The sequence below is a fragment of the Salminus brasiliensis genome, chromosome 6 (assembly GCF_030463535.1).
Source record: "Salminus brasiliensis chromosome 6, fSalBra1.hap2, whole genome shotgun sequence".
NCBI classification, from domain to species: domain Eukaryota; kingdom Metazoa; phylum Chordata; class Actinopteri; order Characiformes; family Bryconidae; genus Salminus; species Salminus brasiliensis.
Genome location: NC_132883.1, coordinates 12,550,485 through 12,567,054, shown reverse-complemented (window position 1 = coordinate 12,567,054; position 16,570 = coordinate 12,550,485). Strand labels below are relative to the sequence as shown.

General features: G+C 41.5%; 1 protein-coding gene across 2 annotated transcripts in view; it reads left to right on the top strand.

Moving 5' to 3' along the window:
- The window catches only part of agbl4 (AGBL carboxypeptidase 4), a 436,619-nt gene extending 422,477 nt beyond the window's left edge, over positions 1 to 14,142 (top strand). For both annotated transcript variants that reach the window (XM_072681668.1, XM_072681667.1), the window contains exons 12-13: positions 11,662 to 11,755; positions 13,323 to 14,142. In XM_072681668.1, the coding sequence (XP_072537769.1) occupies positions 11,662 to 11,755; positions 13,323 to 13,428 (200 nt within the window). In that variant the 3' untranslated portion in view covers positions 13,429 to 14,142. The remainder of the gene's footprint in view (positions 1 to 11,661; positions 11,756 to 13,322) is intronic.
- The last annotated feature ends 2,428 nt before the right edge of the window (positions 14,143 to 16,570 follow it).

The window sequence follows — 16,570 nt, the reverse complement described above, 5'->3', positions numbered from 1 at the left end:
TTACAGTTCACTACCAGAAGATGCTGCCGGATCTCTCAGGCTGAACCGGTTCAATTGCACACATTTTCCTCCATTTTCCCTCGTCCCTCCCAAAGTCCCGCGGTCCTGTCTCATTACGGAGAGGGAACATGCTGAGAATGTGGAGAAGCAGAGCAGGAGGAGATTTTCCAACACCTTTAATGATTTATCTCACCTGTAATTTCTCCCAAAACGGAAGAAACGTACAACGCGTGCTCGCCTTGCTCGCTTTTATTCCGGATCAGATTTTTATGCTTGTCAAAGTGTCCCTCAGGCATCATGGGCTGACTAATGCCCGTGGTGGAAGAGCGCCTTCTCCACCCGCCGATACACTACTTATGCCTCCTCGTGGACCGCCGACTGACAGTAGAGAACAGACACTGGACGATCGGAATGACCTTTTGGAGTGATGAGGCCTGATTAATGGAAGCTCTGGGGCAGCCACGGCCATAATTATAAAGATCAATTTAATGGCACATTTTTTTTCCCCCTCCAGATCTGACTATTGTTCTGAAAGCTCTCTACGTCTGGAATGGGCACAATTTACTGTCATATTCCACATGCCTCGCACCAAACAACAGCTTAATTGGTCACAGATAATGTCTTGGAAGCTTCAAAGCGTCGTGTTTTCCAAGCGAGGCTGTCCTGAAACTTATTTTGAAAAAGTGGGCGACAGACTGCGATGGCAGACCATCATTAGCGCTCGGGAGACAGGTGATCGCTGAGAGAATCTGGGAGCCTGTTCAAAACTCAGCTGGGCACTTTGATTGAGAGAGTTTGCTCACTGACTTTCTAATACCTTCCCTTGTCTTCTCGCAAAGTTAACTCCCATCAAAACAACTCGGTATGCCTTGGCCTGGGGTTTTGTTTTTTTAAGGTCAAGCCTGGGTACTTGTTAAGGTGTTCCATCTACTGTTCTGTCACCAGAAACAGATTGTTTGGAGTTGGCCGATGTGTTCGTTCCTTACAGAACACTGACCAAAAAAAAATCACATTCAACCTCAGGAGAAGGGGAAGCAGACAACCCATTTTTTTGTGTGGAAACACATAAATTATTTACTCTGGATCGCTACAGTTTTTCTTTCGAGTCGCTCGAGCTTGCCTTCAGGGCACAATACTACACACAGTCTGTCCTCATACTGTAACAGGGTGTTAATTAAGCACTTTACATGTTTCTGTGAAGCCTGCAACAGTTGCTATGATAGAATGAATTTGTGGGTGGGGCGAGAGCAGGTCAATGTAGGTTTTACCGCTAAACACAAGGAAATGTGTGTAGAAATACCACATGAATTGAAATGAATTCAACTAAAGGCTCTGAAAGACTATCCTGAAATACAGCCTTGTCAGCCAGATGGAGAATTGTGGAGTTTGACAGGACAGTCCTGTTTGACTGGCATACAAAAGGGCCAGTCGCAGCAAAAACAAACCTTTCAGCAAACCTCATTCTCATTCTCTTGCAAATGTTCTCTGCTTCCAAGACTGTACTTTTGTATCACTGGTGACCAGAGATGGCATCTGCTTGTTCCTAGCATGCTACTACTATCATGTAGATAAACAATCCCATCAAGCTGATTAAACTGGTGAATAAAAAGAAGCCTTGGTTAGCCAGAACCAATTTAAATACTCTGTGAGAGACAAGATTTGATGTGTGTAGTGATTCTAATGTGCAGTTTTCATCAGGCAGTCTAATGGCAGAGCACCTGAAGCCAAAATGTATTGTAATACACCAGAAACTCTTGTGCAGTGCATACCTCACACCTGGAACCACAGCATCTGCCATTACATTAGCCCCTGTGATCAAGCTTTGACAAAATAAAAAAAGTCACTGATTACAGACCGTTTTTGAGTTCTCAACTCAACTTAGTTTAGTTAAACATTCTCCTGACTCACATTTTTTAGTTCTGAATCGTTGTTTAGTCAACAATTCATTTTGAGTTGACTTATGTTTTTCTCACACTTGATGAGCAGCAGTTAGAATGTTGTGCCACTCAACAGCTGTAAAATTACATTACATAAAAACACAGTTCTGCATCAGTTTACCTTTCTGTATATGGTCTCACAGCTCTAGGGTGGCACAGCTGTCTAACTGCCTGCTTGTCAAGAGACAGTCACGGCGGAAAATTGCTGCCAAATTTGCAGAATTGGACGAATGCTTGGATTTTGACAGTATTTCAAACCAATTCGTTTAGGTGACACTTGGTTACTGCACTGAAATATCTGTCTTTTTATTAATTGTGCTGCTCTTGTACCCCTCTATACATTACTTTTAGGTAGGTTCAGTCCAAATGTCAACATTTTAAAACTCTCCATATGTCCGCATCAGCAGATAGACACTGACTAATATCAGACATCAGCCCACTCTTCTCATACTGGTCAGATTGAATATTTGTGGTTAGGATTAGCAGTGGGGTTGCGAATTGGATTAACGCCTTGAGATTTGAGTTGAGTTAAGCTCACATTATGAGGGATGTTTTCTAGAAAAGTCCATTTAGAGTTGGCCATTCAGAATGGGCTCTGTTGCCCTTTATGCTCTGACAAGTTAACAAGTTCTCTCCCTCCTCCTGTCAGAGTGGAGGGAGCGGCCGTTCGGCGCTGCACCGGCTGTGCCATTTTCTGCTGTCCTTTAGGCTGCAGACGGCTACTGAGAGAGCTGTTATCCCTGGGCCTCGGCTATAAAAGTCCCGCTCAATCAAGCGCCGGCCGGCCACGTCAGACGGCTGGCTGTGGAATCGCCTCACTTGAGTGTTGCGCGGCTGTCCTGAGGATGGGCCGTACTTAGAAATTGATACAGGACGAGCACAATGTGGAAGCAGACAGATTGGTGGTTCCTGCTGGCTTCCACATCAATCACGACTTTAGAAGCAGACAGCCTGGACGCTCCGTGCGCTGACAGCTATCTGCAGGCTAAAGGATCAGTCTGACAACAGCACCTGAGTGGCATGTACTAAAGAGAGCCAAAGCCAGGCAAAGCAGGGCATTTGAATATGGGATGCGGATGCCTTGCCTTTTCGAGCTTCAGTCATGTAATAAATCCAAGGCCTGTGTGCTCGCTCAATCATCTGACATATAAATCATCTCGCCAAGCGTGACACATTTGATGCTCTTCATGCCATGGTGCGCCGTCTGCATTTTCAAGACGAAATGCTCCATTTGTGGCTGGTAGCATGTCGAAGTCGCTTGGTACAAAGTGCATTGTCCGTCAGGAGTTAACTTCTGGAACTTCTAATGGCCTTTATGGTCCATAAAAGAGCTGATGGGTTTCTCTCTCCTCTTCATTTCTCTTTTGCTCTTTCTCTCCCTCTGGCTCTGCAGCCGATTGTGTGGAGGGGTCATCAGATACGGCAGTGTTCTGCTCTTTGAGAGCTTTACGGCATGAAATGGACATGATTGTGTAGGTGCTGCATGCCGCAGCCTGCAACCAACCACGCTGCTCTCTCAAAGCGGATGCTTCACGCCACAGCGCTCATCTCAGCCACTTACACAACCTCTGTAGCCCCGTGGCCATCTCCTCCCTGTTAACACCACAACAGGCCCCTTTCCCATGGCTAAAATGCTAATGTGTGTGTGTGTCCATTTACAACACACCAATGTTCAAACGTTTTCAGTATTATAAAAGCTAAATGCATAAAATCACTGTACTGTGCTAATGATGTGCAACAGATTTCAGTAATTAGTTGGAATATGTAAAAAAGGGGTGCATCCAGAATGATGGTCAGAGCTGTAAATGGTTCTAAAATGATCTCTGAAACTGAATAGAGCCAAGAATGAAGCTGTAATAACATTTATAATATAATAATATTCAGAATTCCGTGTATTTTAAAAGAGCCAAACGGTCTTAAGGCAGATTGCGGAAAGAAAGGACTGAAATAGTTACTACTGTATGTTATTTTTTTAGTTAATCTAATATTTGGTTATTAGTTAATAATATTAACATCTGTATTATATGCTATTACTTATAATGTGTATTTAAATAAGAGTTATAATAGTGCTTGTCCCCATATTCTGATTTCCTTTTTTGTCCATTTCTCCTGATTTTCCTCCATTTTTGCATATTGACCACACTAAGTCTTACTAACCTTCAGCAGCAATGACTGCAACTAAATGCATCCTGGAGCTCAGTCATTCATACTGTTCTGCAGAATGTTTGTCCCATTGATCTCTGCAGAATTGCTTGAACAGAGCCACACTAAAAGCCTTTTGAGCTTAAAACCCTGTCTGTTTAAGGTCCTGCCACAGTATCTCTATGAACATCAAATTATGACATTAATTGAGCCACTCCAAAACCTTCATTTAGTTTCCTCTGAGCTATTCAGAGGTGGGCTTGCTTTTGTGCTTCACATTATTGTCTTGCTACGACACTCAATTGTCCTTCAGTTTCTGATCTCAAAGTGAGGACATTCTCCTGTAGGATTGTCTGCTAAAGAGTACAATGTGTGGATTTGTCAATTATAGTTAGTCAGCTAGGCCCTGAAGCAGCAAAAAATCCCCACACCATCACCATACCACCACCATGTCTGACTGCTGGCATGGGGTGTTTCCCAATACCAAGAACATTAAGAACAGACTTATTTTCTTGGTAAGAACATTTTGGGTCATCAGGGTGTTTTTTGGCAAATGTGAGATAAGCCTTTATGTTGATTAGCTGTGCTTCTGCAGCTGTGCAGCTCCCCCATGGATACTTTCTTGCCCAGTCTTTTTCTTATGGTGGATTCATAAATGCAGACCTTTTCAGTGGTGAACAAAGCCTGCAGTTCGTCAGCTAGGCCACTGGCCTCTGTTCCAAGTTTTTCTCCATTTGAAGAATGTGGTCTCACTGTGTTTTGCTGGAGTTCCAACTTTAGAAATGGCTTTTTTTTTGCTAACCAATATTTCCTGATATATTTCAGTTGCTGTCTTTCTCATCTGTTCTGTAATTTATTTGTTTCATCGCCTACTTTTGATTGGCCTATTTTACAGTGCTGGAAAAGTTCAGATTTTGATTCAACAGGGCTGCCAGTAATTAAGCCTGGGTGTGTCTAGAGAATTGATCCCAATTATCAACTACATGAAGTTGTTAATTGGTTCATTAAGTAACTAACAATTACTTTTCACACAGGGCCAGTCGGTGTTGGATAACACATTCCTTGGAGGGGGCCAATAATTTTTTTAAGGCACTGTATGATAATCTCTTGGTTTTGTGGGGTCCTGTCTTCTCTGGCATATTTGTACATTTCTGCATCTTGAGACCTTTACTTGATTGTAAAGCATCCTTGGGTGTGAGAATGGTGCTGTAGAAATTCTATAAATGAATAGAATTATTATTACTTAAAATAATAAATAATATTGATTGGATATTTCTGATCTTTGAATGGTGGAGTAATAGAGAAAGAACAGATATGCATGCAAATGTATGTGGACATGCAAACTTCCAAACAGGAAAACTAGCTAGCCGATTATACTGCTAAATAACCGCGACTGAGCAGGTGAAAACGAACGTCCTCCATTATTGGAACCCTCGCTCCTTTTTCTCCCCCATTCGTCCCACAGGGGGAGGCACGCCGGGCTGCGAGTTTGAAGCTGCAGGGGAAGACGTTGGCCCCCTTTGTGTTCTCCTGTTTACTGTTTTAATTAGCATTGCTAATTGGCTCTTTGTGACACCCTGGTGACAGGCCTGTCACTCCTCTGTATTGATGGCGCTGATGGCCCTAATTTGTCTGCTTGTTAGCCAGCGGCCGGCTCCAGACCACAATGTCTTGTTCCTTGTCATTGGGGCATCATTGTCCGTCTGTCCGTATGGGGGCCCACGTGCGGATAAACAACCCAGTAAACAAATCATTTGCCAAGCGATGGAAGCGTCCGTCTCCCTCTCGTCTCATCGGCTCTGTGGAGCCACGTCCTTGAATCGTAACAAAAGATGCCAGATCGATCCAGCGAGAGTGTGTGCACAATATTAAAAACAACACATGCACCAGCGACATGACGGGCTCTGCAGCTCTTCTGAAGGCTCCTGTCCTTCACCACAGTAAGGGCTCCTCACTTGAAAGCTGAAGAGTGGAAATTCCTTATTGTAAGATTTGATCCATCAGTATAGCTGGTCAGTGTTTCTAGTGAGATGTGGTGTGATAAAACATTTTTCTTACAAAGCACCTTAAAGCAGTTCAGTGAACTCTAACATAGCTAGAAAAGGTGGTGGGATACAATATACATAATGTGTACTAATATGCTCTTCTGAGTACATTGTGGGTATTGTTGGTTACTCTAGAACACTGACATTACGTATTCCGTCCATTCTAACCAGATCATATAAATATTGTGGGAAATCCTGGCCGAAATTTGAAACTGAGTTTTAGGGATATACTATGTATTAAAATCCATACTGGGTTTTGGCAGCTATACTGTGTTTGTTTTGGAAGCTATATTATATTTTGGAAGCCATACTGTGTTTGGGAACAGTACTATGTTTTGGAAGCTACTGTTAGGATATCGACTGTGTTTGTTCTGGAAGCTATACTGTGTTGGAAGCTATATTGTGTTTAAGAAGCTATACTATGTTTTGGAAACTATACTATGTTTGTTTGAGAAGCTATAAAATGTTTTGGTAGCTATATTGTGTTGGGATATTGACTGTGTTTGTTTTGGAAGCTATACTGTGTTGGAAGCTATATTGTGTTTAAGAAGCTATAATATGTTTTAGAAGTATAATATGTTTGTTTGAGAAGCTATACAATGATTTGAAAGCTATCATGTGTTTTGGAAGCTATATTATGTTTTTAGAGATATATTGTGTTTAAGAAACTATACTACGTTTTGGAAGCTGTACTATGTTTGTTTTGGAAACTATCCAAGTGTAACATAATATAGCTTCCAAAAAACAGAATATAGCTCATGTTTGTTTTGAAAGCCATAGTATGTCTGATTTGGAAGCTGTAGTGTGTTTAAGAAACTACTGTGTTTTAAAAGCTATACTGTGCTTTGGATAATATACTGTGTTTTGGAAGCATACTGTGTCTGTTTTAGAAGCTATACAAACTTTGTTTTGGAATCTATATTGTGTGTTTGGAACCTATACTACATTTTGGAACCTATACTTGAACCTGTACTATGGTTTGCAAGCTATACTATTTTTAGTTCTTGGCGCTAGCCTACAAAGCCAAGAATGGACCAGCCCCTCCGTACTTGATGGCAATGGTCAAAAGCAAGTACGGCTTGACCCACCATCCCTGAAAATCCACTGAAGACAAGCATCCAGGCTTTTTTCTGTTCTGGCACCAAAGTAGTGGAACAGACTTTCCCTTGGTGTCCGAACGGCAGAGTTGCTCGCTGTCTTCAAACGCAGACTGAAGACCCACCTCTTCTGAGAATACTTGTGTGAATAGTAGAGTGGTCATCTTACTGACTTGTGTTTAGTAGTGTCTAAACTTAGAGGTATCTTTAAATTTTTTGTCTATTCAAACTAGCTGAGGTTATTCTTGGGTAAATATCAAAGCACTTTTGTAAGTCACTTTGGATGTAAATGTAGTTTTAGAAGCACTATCATGTTTTGGACGCTATACTATGTTTTGGATGCTATGCTATGTTTTGGATGCTATACTATGGTTTTGAAGCTATACTATGTTTGTTTTGGATGCTATGCTATGTTTTGGAAGTATACTGTGTTTTGCATGTATGCATGTAACGATGCAATGTGCTTTGTGCTTTGTAAAGTAAATAGTATTTGAATATGTAGCATGGGAAATATTCAACATCCAGACTAAAGAATCAAATCTAATAGGCGTAAGCATGCCCTGTTGCCAACTCTGTTTCAAGTGAGCGGCCTTCTCTTGATAACTTGTCTCAGTGAGCAATGAGAGAGAAATAATTAAACAAGGCATGTTCAAAGTGTAGAAGCGCTGTGGGAGACCTAGCCTCAGAGGTAGTTAGTTGACAGTATGAAAGAGTTTGCATAAAGATTGTGTCCCCTTTGTGTATCTTGCCTGATAAGTGGTGTGAAAGGAGCATGCTCACAATGCTGATCCTTATCCTTTTGTTAAAAACATATGCTAGCTCTTGCCATCAATCACATCTCCTGACCCCTCCCAACCTGTCACAAACAAGCTCTTTGCCCTTCTCCGGCCTGTCTGATAAAGGTGAATCTCAGGGCTGCGGGATGACGCACATGGCCCATTTCCACCGCGTGCTTCTTCTCGCCGGGTCCGGGATGCCTAACCTTCTGCCTCATGATTATGCAACACCTCTCACCTCGCTGTCCTGCGGGGGACGGGGAATGTTTTGGAAACTTCCAACCTCTCCGCACTGGTGTGCGTGTTTTTCGCGTTCTGGCACCGGTGCCCCATTCCCCGCCGCTTGCCGGCCCGTTCCAGCAGCCACGGTTGCTGTTGGCCTGCAGCCAGCAGCCAATCAGAGCTCAGGAGAGTCCCGCTCGCAGCTGCGATGCCAATGAAGTCTTCTCCTCTCCCTCATTGGGCCGTCCATCACCCACTTCCTGCTATGGATGTGCATGATGTGACATCACAAGCTGAGAGGCCATCTGCACACGGCAGGCTTTTGGGCTATTTCTGTCACGGCCCAGAGTACACACACACACACACACACACAATCGCTGATGGAGTTTCTGTTGATCAAGGGGAAGTACAAACTTTTTCCGAGGTCATCGCAAAAATGTCAAGGATGAGGGTGATGTTGAGAGGCTTTTGGCGTAGTCGCTCAGACTCAGTGCCAGATCTCATAACACTGAAGGCACCGGCGGTTCAAAAGTGGCCCCTCCGACCGAAGTAAATCAAACACGTCTTCTTGAATCTTCTCTCTCTTCACCTATACGAACCCAGCAGACATTATCCAAGACTGTTATTTAAATACAATGTCCTGGAACGCGACCACGTCCGCCTTCAAAAAGTAAACCTTGGCCCACTCTCCTCCTGGCGTCCAAAAATAGCGCTTGTTGTTTTTGGATGGCTGCAGAGGTTGCAGCCCCGGCCAGATGGGGTGTGAAGACAGGCGCTGGAGTCGTGGAGAGAGTTCCCATCAGCCCGCTGGGTGAAGGATGGAGCCCGCGATGACTCCACACTCTGGCTGGCCGGGCTACAGAGAGCAGGAAGGGGGAGATGAGGAAGCTGCTGGCTTTCAGAGCCAGGATGGTGTAGATCAAAGGCAGACGCCATGCCCTCTTCTTCTAATCAAGGGCATGTTGTGCTCAATAGGATGAGCAACCTTGTCTCTCGGCTTTTTATTTAGCTGAAAAATTGTGGTATTATATTTGGAAATGGAGGTAGTAATGAATAACACAGTGGTGTCGTAGTAAATCAGAGAGGAGCGTGGATAGAAATGTCATTTAATCTGCACTGTCATATTTTGCAGAGCGGTGTGTGTGTGTGTTTGTATGTGTGTGTATGTGTGTGTACATTACATGACGCAAATGCATGACGGACCCAGGCGTGTGGTTCACGCCCGGAATGGATTGTTTTCGAGTTAACAGCTTTGGATAATGGGATTCAAGCCATAGACTTTGGATTTATGTGGCCCGGGTAATTTCTGACCGTTGCGAGAGATTGGAAAATAAAAAATAAAAAATGGCCGAATCACTTTTTACCTTGTTTTTCTTCCAGGGGTCTTGTTTCAATCACAGAACTTTGACAGTCTGACATGTCATATCTGGCCATCAACAACCAACTGACATCCAAAGGTGAAACATTACATCTCTGTCTCAATTTATCATCTCGGCTCGCTCACGGAAGATGTGCACCGTTAAGCACCACACACAGGTGGAACAGACTGTTAGTCCTTTATGATGTAAAATAGTGCATCTGGCCTTTAAACGAAATGCTCTTTCTCCAGTCATTAAGACTGTAACTGCTGTAATGTGATTTGATAACTACTGCACTGTAAACGTTTGGAAGGCAGGCCACCTAAAAATTATAAAGTAACTGATTACAGAGCGTTTTTTTTAAGTTATACTTAGCTAAGTTTAGCCAATGTTCTCCTAACTCAGATTTTCAGTACTAAGTTAAGCAACTCAAAAACATCAGTTAATGAGCTGCAGCTGAAATTGCTTAAATATTGTGTAAGATATCTTTACTTACTGCTTATTCCCATGTGTTGGATAGAACTGCCCCTATTACATGATGTCCCCAGACAGGCATTTGACAATGGAACACTGAGCCCTCCTGTGATTTGAGTTTATGACCTCCTTACATTTTAATGAGCAGGCAGTTAGACTGTTGTGCCACTCCAGAGCTATAACATTACACAACAAAAAACAGTTTTCCATTTTCTAGGACACAGGTATGTCCATAGTTTTACAGCTTTAGAGTGGTGTAACTGTCTAACTGCCTGCTTGTCAAAAGAGTTCAAATCCGATCATCACTACATCCCTCCATGATCTGGAGCCCCTGTGATAGGAGTTTGAACCTACAGACAGGAATAAATAGTAAATTGATTGGAGGCACGGCTCACTAAAACTCTTACAACTCTTAGAAAATATGAAGCAATTTATTAATATTAAGCATTTACGGATGTTTTACGGAGTTGCCTCAATATGTATTGTTGACCAAACTGAGATTCAGAATTAAAAATGTGAGTTGGGAGAACTGATGACTGAACCTGAGTTTTGAGTTAACTCAAAAAACGCTCTCTAATCTGTAATCTAACTTACTATAATTTTAAATTGGTGCGGCTTCATTTTTTATAATTATAATTTAGTATTATTCATATCATCTGAAAATTGCAGATATCTTTAACTCAATGCCATGCTGTCATATCGCTGACCATGGCACTTAAGAGCAGAGAGAGAGGGGGGGAGAGAGAAATTGTATGTTGTTTTATCTGGTAATGTTTCTTTGTTTGCCTCTCAGCAGCAGTAGATTGGCGTCCATGCAGCAGCTCTGTAAAAGGCTTCCCAGCATTATGATGGAGTGCTTTGGGTAATAGATGTGTTCTGTAATGTGCTCGTGGTGGAGGCGGAATAGAGCAGGGCCTGCAGTGCAGAGTAGTTGTATGAATTTAAATAAAGCCCTGACTGTGAGTAACTGCATCAATGAGATGCAGATTTTTTTTTTTTTGTCTGTCTCGACTGAAATGCGGCTGATTTACACTCACTAGCAGCCGAACGCTGGCTGAGCTGTCCTGGTTATTTACTCTCTGCATTGCTCTGCTGGGTATTGGCCAGTTATTTACTGCAAATGCGTTACGTTGGTTCTGGAAGGGTGGAAATTGGGCCTTTATTTATTTATTTGTTTATTTATTTATTTATATTTCAATTAATGGCAGCACGTCAGAGCAGAGATTTAGAGGCTCTAAGGAATTCGCCATTGTAACAGTGGAGGGGCCTGCTAGGCAAAGCGATATTGCCCTGCCATTTATGGGATCTTTCAGCATACAAAGATAGGCTGCAGAAGTGGGCCTAAAGAGATTTCACTTTTAAATGTCAGGAAAGAACAGAATTTTCCCTTCCGCTGTGTGGCACCAGCAATATTTCGGAATACAGCCAATATCTGAGCATGAGGAATCCATTTGGGATTGAGTTTAAGTTTGTTTTTCTCATTACAGAAATGTAATAATTATGAGCTGTGTGTCGAGCTGCTGTGGTATTCTGGCAGCTGTGCTGAGATGTGATTGACAGTAATGGTAACAGCCCTTCAGAGGCCTGCTTCCTTAACCTGCTCTCCATAGATATGAAGCTGGGAAGGAATGTTGCGCGGACGTTCCTGGATTACTATAAACTAAACACCCTGATTGATGAGAATAAATTAACAAATCATATCAGGTATGTGCTTTTATTCTTGTTTTACTCCTGATTGTCCTGAAGGAGATCTTTACCAGTTCTAAACCCTCCTAGTTCAACGTTTAATTGTACAGTAGGTGTAGTTAAACAGGGAAATCACCAAACTATGCAGGACACCAGCCCTCCTGGACTGTGTTAAATGTTTTGAATCTAAATGTATTCATGTCATTTAGATGGTTTAATCTAAAAGATTCTAAATGAAAATACTGTACTTATCTATACAGAATCATTTTCTGACTCGTTTTCTGCCTTAACCACCACTTTGGAAATAGGAGGCAGTGTTAATAGCAATTGTCCTGTCGTTGTACAGTTGACATCCTTAACCTCTCTGAAGTGTGCTCTTTAACTGGATAGCTCATCCTTTGTTGGGGGCTTCCTTTCAGCCCCTGCTGTTCTTTAGATGAATAAGAAACTGCATAGTGACCTGTCTGGCCCACATATGTTGTTTTGTAGGTAGGTAACGCTGTGTTCACGTGCTAGTTGGAAGATCCTACTTCCCACTTGTGAAGTCTAGAATTATGAGCACGTCACGTTCAAGTTCTTTACTGTTGGAGCAAAATGAAAAATGGCAGCTAATATAACACTAATAATTTGTGCAGCTCTAGCACAGTAGTCAATTTGCTATGGATAGAACGTTAAAAATAGCATTGCTCTTTATCATGTTAAATACTCAGAGATCAAAATAATGTTCACAACCGACCATTAACAGCAGCTACTCTGTTAAAAATAAATAATTATGGATCACCCAATACTGATTCTCTCTTCTCCGCCATGGTAAAAGGTTGAAGGCAACCTCAACTCAGGAACTAGGGTAGCAAAATGATCCTCTGAATTTGAAAACTTGTATTTACCATATTTCTGATAGCATGTGAACAAAGCATAAGATTAATTATGTTGTTAAAGTTAGAATGGGTGCAGATTTGATTTTACAAATGGGTTTAGGCAACAGCTTAAATACTGCAAACTACCTTTTTTACCATTTCAATTCTTAATGTAAACTACAGGTACCAGTGGTAGATACTCAAAACTAGTCAGGTGGGAAATTACCACCTTGTGCCACCATGCTATAACTACCTCAATTACACACCACCACCTGATCTGTTCTAACAGGGTGACCTCAACCCATTCCAAATAAATATCATTTGAAATTGAAACAACTCTATCCAGGTTTGGCACAAATACTGTGAGCATGCTATGATTTCCCATTAGGCTTAACCGGCATGACCGATCTCACAACAGTTGCTATGCATTTGTGTGGATAGGTCATTTCTACATCCCCCTCCCTCCATGTTTGCATGTAGATGGTTGTGTCCACAACCCAACAACCCTCCAAAAAGCATTCCTTTAGTCCTCATTAGACTCTCTCACACCCCAGACCTCCGTTCTCTAGACAAAAGAGCAATTTAGACGCCCAAACTTTACTGTCCTGAATTAAATGAATGGGAGTTGCTGTTAAATACACTTCTCTAGACTTTTAATGACAACCTTTGCTTTCCCAAAGTCATTAAAGCTTTTCTGCGAATGACCGTCATTCTGTTTCTGTTGACAGTGCGGATGCCGTACCTGCTGGTCGCCAGGGGAATAAGGCTGGAAACGGAAAGAATCAAAATGGGGAAAAAAGTGAGAGAAGATTCCAAGGAGTCAGAGACTACTAAAGCGCAATGTAGCACAGGTTCCCAAGCACAAACACACAGGGCTTCATGGACATTCATCACACGGCTCTATTCAAGGAGAAGAAGAAAAAAAAACAGAGCTTAACATCATCTACAATCAGTTTCTGGACCACGCAACCACTCACCTGATATCGACGACGTCTTGAAGTCCACACAAATACGTTATTACTTGTTGAAAGATGATTGTGATTGTTTTGATTTGCCTTTTTCTTGCCTTTTTGAAATACCAACAACAGTGTGCTTTGCCTCGCTTTTGGAGTTGCCTCTTATCTTCATAGAAGATGTATTTAATTCAATTGCACTTATTCCTGTAAAGTGATTGCATGCATTATCTTCAGAGTGCTGTGTTTTGAGTTGATCTTTATTCTGCGCTACTTGTCTCGCTTGTCTGAATGCATTAAGATTGTTTTTATGAGACGAATGTGATTATCATGATGGTTTATTGTATTTGAGAATTGTATTTGCTGGCTTTAGTTAAGGCTTTTTAATTCGCAATGTATTACAAAGTGCTTTTGTTCACAGATAGTTTTGAAATGTCCGTTACAAAAGCAGGCTTTTGCTTTCCCACAGCAGAAATTCATTATCATCTCAGGTTAGGGGCCGTCAGCACATTGTCTACGTTGTGTACCGTGTTCCAGTGCATTATCATGCCACACATTAAATACACACAAGACTTTCAGAGTCTCTTAAATACAATGTGCTTGCTGTCTCATCTGGTCTCTCCACCCCTCTTTCACTCGTCCCCGACACCGGCTGAAGCAGGATGGCTCAGACTATCAGTCAAGAGTGGCGTGAAGAGCAGCGTATATTTTTCAGGCCAGTCATTCGGAATAAGTGAGGCAATCAGTCAGAACCAGCATAAACAAATGACTCGCATTTTACATGGTAGACGAGAAGATGGAAAGAGCTAATGTGAATGAGAAAACACATCCATCTACAGATTCTTACACACACACACACACACACACACACACACACACACCAACACATAAAAGCTGCTTTGCACCTCACCTCCCCACTGTGCTGTCATTTTTTACCTGTATCTCGACCCATTACTCCCTTTTGCTTGCATCAGTAAACCAGGCACATCACGGCCTAATTGTCCTGATGCAGCTGTAAATTCTTAATACCACCCCCACACCCATCCACAACTGTTGTGTGCTAACTCCAGTTCCTTGCCGTCGTGAATTTCCACATTAGGTTTCTGCAGGCGTAGCCTCACTGCTGTCTCAGAAGACTTTGTAGTCAGGTTTGGTATCCATAGTGCAAAAATGAACAGAATTGCCCTATCCTGAAAAACTGAGCTCTGCCATGTTCAATAGATATTCACACTGTTTAGCTTTGAGCCCTAGAAGATCTTCACTGTATGCATCCCAAAAAAAGGAAAAAGATTTGGAATAGAGATGCACTGCTGTGGGGATTGTGGACCAGTTGAAATTTCTTTTTTTTTTTTTTTTTACTTATATAGCTACTTGGATTTTTTTTGGACTGCTTTAAGGCACTGCAACGGCCCACAAGATGCTGCTTAGTCTAGCATAGCACAGCATAGCCTTGTTTTTTGCACTGTAACCAGAATCAGAACCACAATCAGAATCAGATTTATTGGCCAAATATATTCATACACACAAGGAATTTGTTCCTCTACATATAATTTACAGACAGTACACAATATACAGAGAACAATAGTACAACAGTATACAGAGTATACACAAACTTTACGAGGACATTTCTATACAGTGTGCTTTACAGTGTTATTCACAGAATAGCAGTAAGCAACACTATACAGATTAAATATTGTGCAACCACAGCAGTGTACACATGAAATCAGTAATGGTGCAGTAATGCAGTTACTGTAGGATAAGAGTGATAAGAGTTTATCCGTAGAGTCTATGGCTTGTAGCTGATGATGGTGATCAGCTGTTGATGAAGGTGATGGCCTGAACGTAAAAACTGTTCTTGGGTCTGACAGTCTTAGTAGACATAGTTCTGTAACAAGAATATTGTGATTCTTTTTTGCAATTATTTCTTACCAGAGAGTGTTACTGCCCCATAGTGTAAAAGCACATTATTCTCCTGAAGTGGGCATTGCATTCTGTTGTTTTGCCAGATTTGACTACAGGTAGTACCGCAAATTCATGTTTATTGTTGTGAAGCTTTTTAATATAATACTATTACAGATAATAATAATCATGCTCTTATTTGGTGACAGAAAAACAGAAGTACACAAGAAGTACACTAAAAGCCAGGTTTCCAGGCCAATCAACCAAAACTTTGAACAGAAATTGCTTGGTATGTTTGAGCTCCAAAGTCTTTCGCAGGAGGAGGACTTGAAGGCAGCAATAGTCCCAAACATTTTTCATTTTCCATTATTCTGTTAAATCTGTGCAGACGGTAGCAAAATAGAGGAAAACTGAATGATATCAAGTGTTTCAGTTATTTTACTTCAAAGAAATGAAAGTGGTGGAAACAACCAACAGGACAGGAACTCCTTGTTGGAAAATATGCGAACTGTGGCGTGATCAGAAAGCCATTGTTTTTCTTATGTAAAAAACTAACAGTGCTGTAGGTACTTTTATCATGTTTTATCATATACATTTATTCTAGTAATTCAACCATTTAAACCGACAATTTGACCATTTACAAACTGGCCTTCTGAACTCTTATAATCTCAGACGAGCGTCAGGTTTCCGGTAGATTGAGAAAATATTTAGGAACATTTTAAATATCAGTTCTTATAAATTTTTTTTAAAAGAAAAGTTAAGACAAAAAAAATCTTAAGATTTTCTAAGAATAAAAATGTATTAAAAATAAAGCACATCTAAGAATGTCTACCTTAAGACACTTTTGTGAAGCTGACTGGCTAAAAATGTGTACCTGGTAAATGTAATTAATTTAATTTATGTCATGCATGACAAAAAAGGCTCCCAAATAGACCTAAATGCACTTTATTTGAGCGGAAACCGCTTGTAGGGCGTACAAACACACGCACTATGTAGGGCGCAGGGGCCTGTTTGAGACTCGCCTCCTGAAGATCACATGACCGTTTGCTCATTTCCCGGTTTCCCACAGCGTTCAAACTTTTAAACTGAGGGCGGACTGTATCCATAGCAACGGCCAGTTAAAG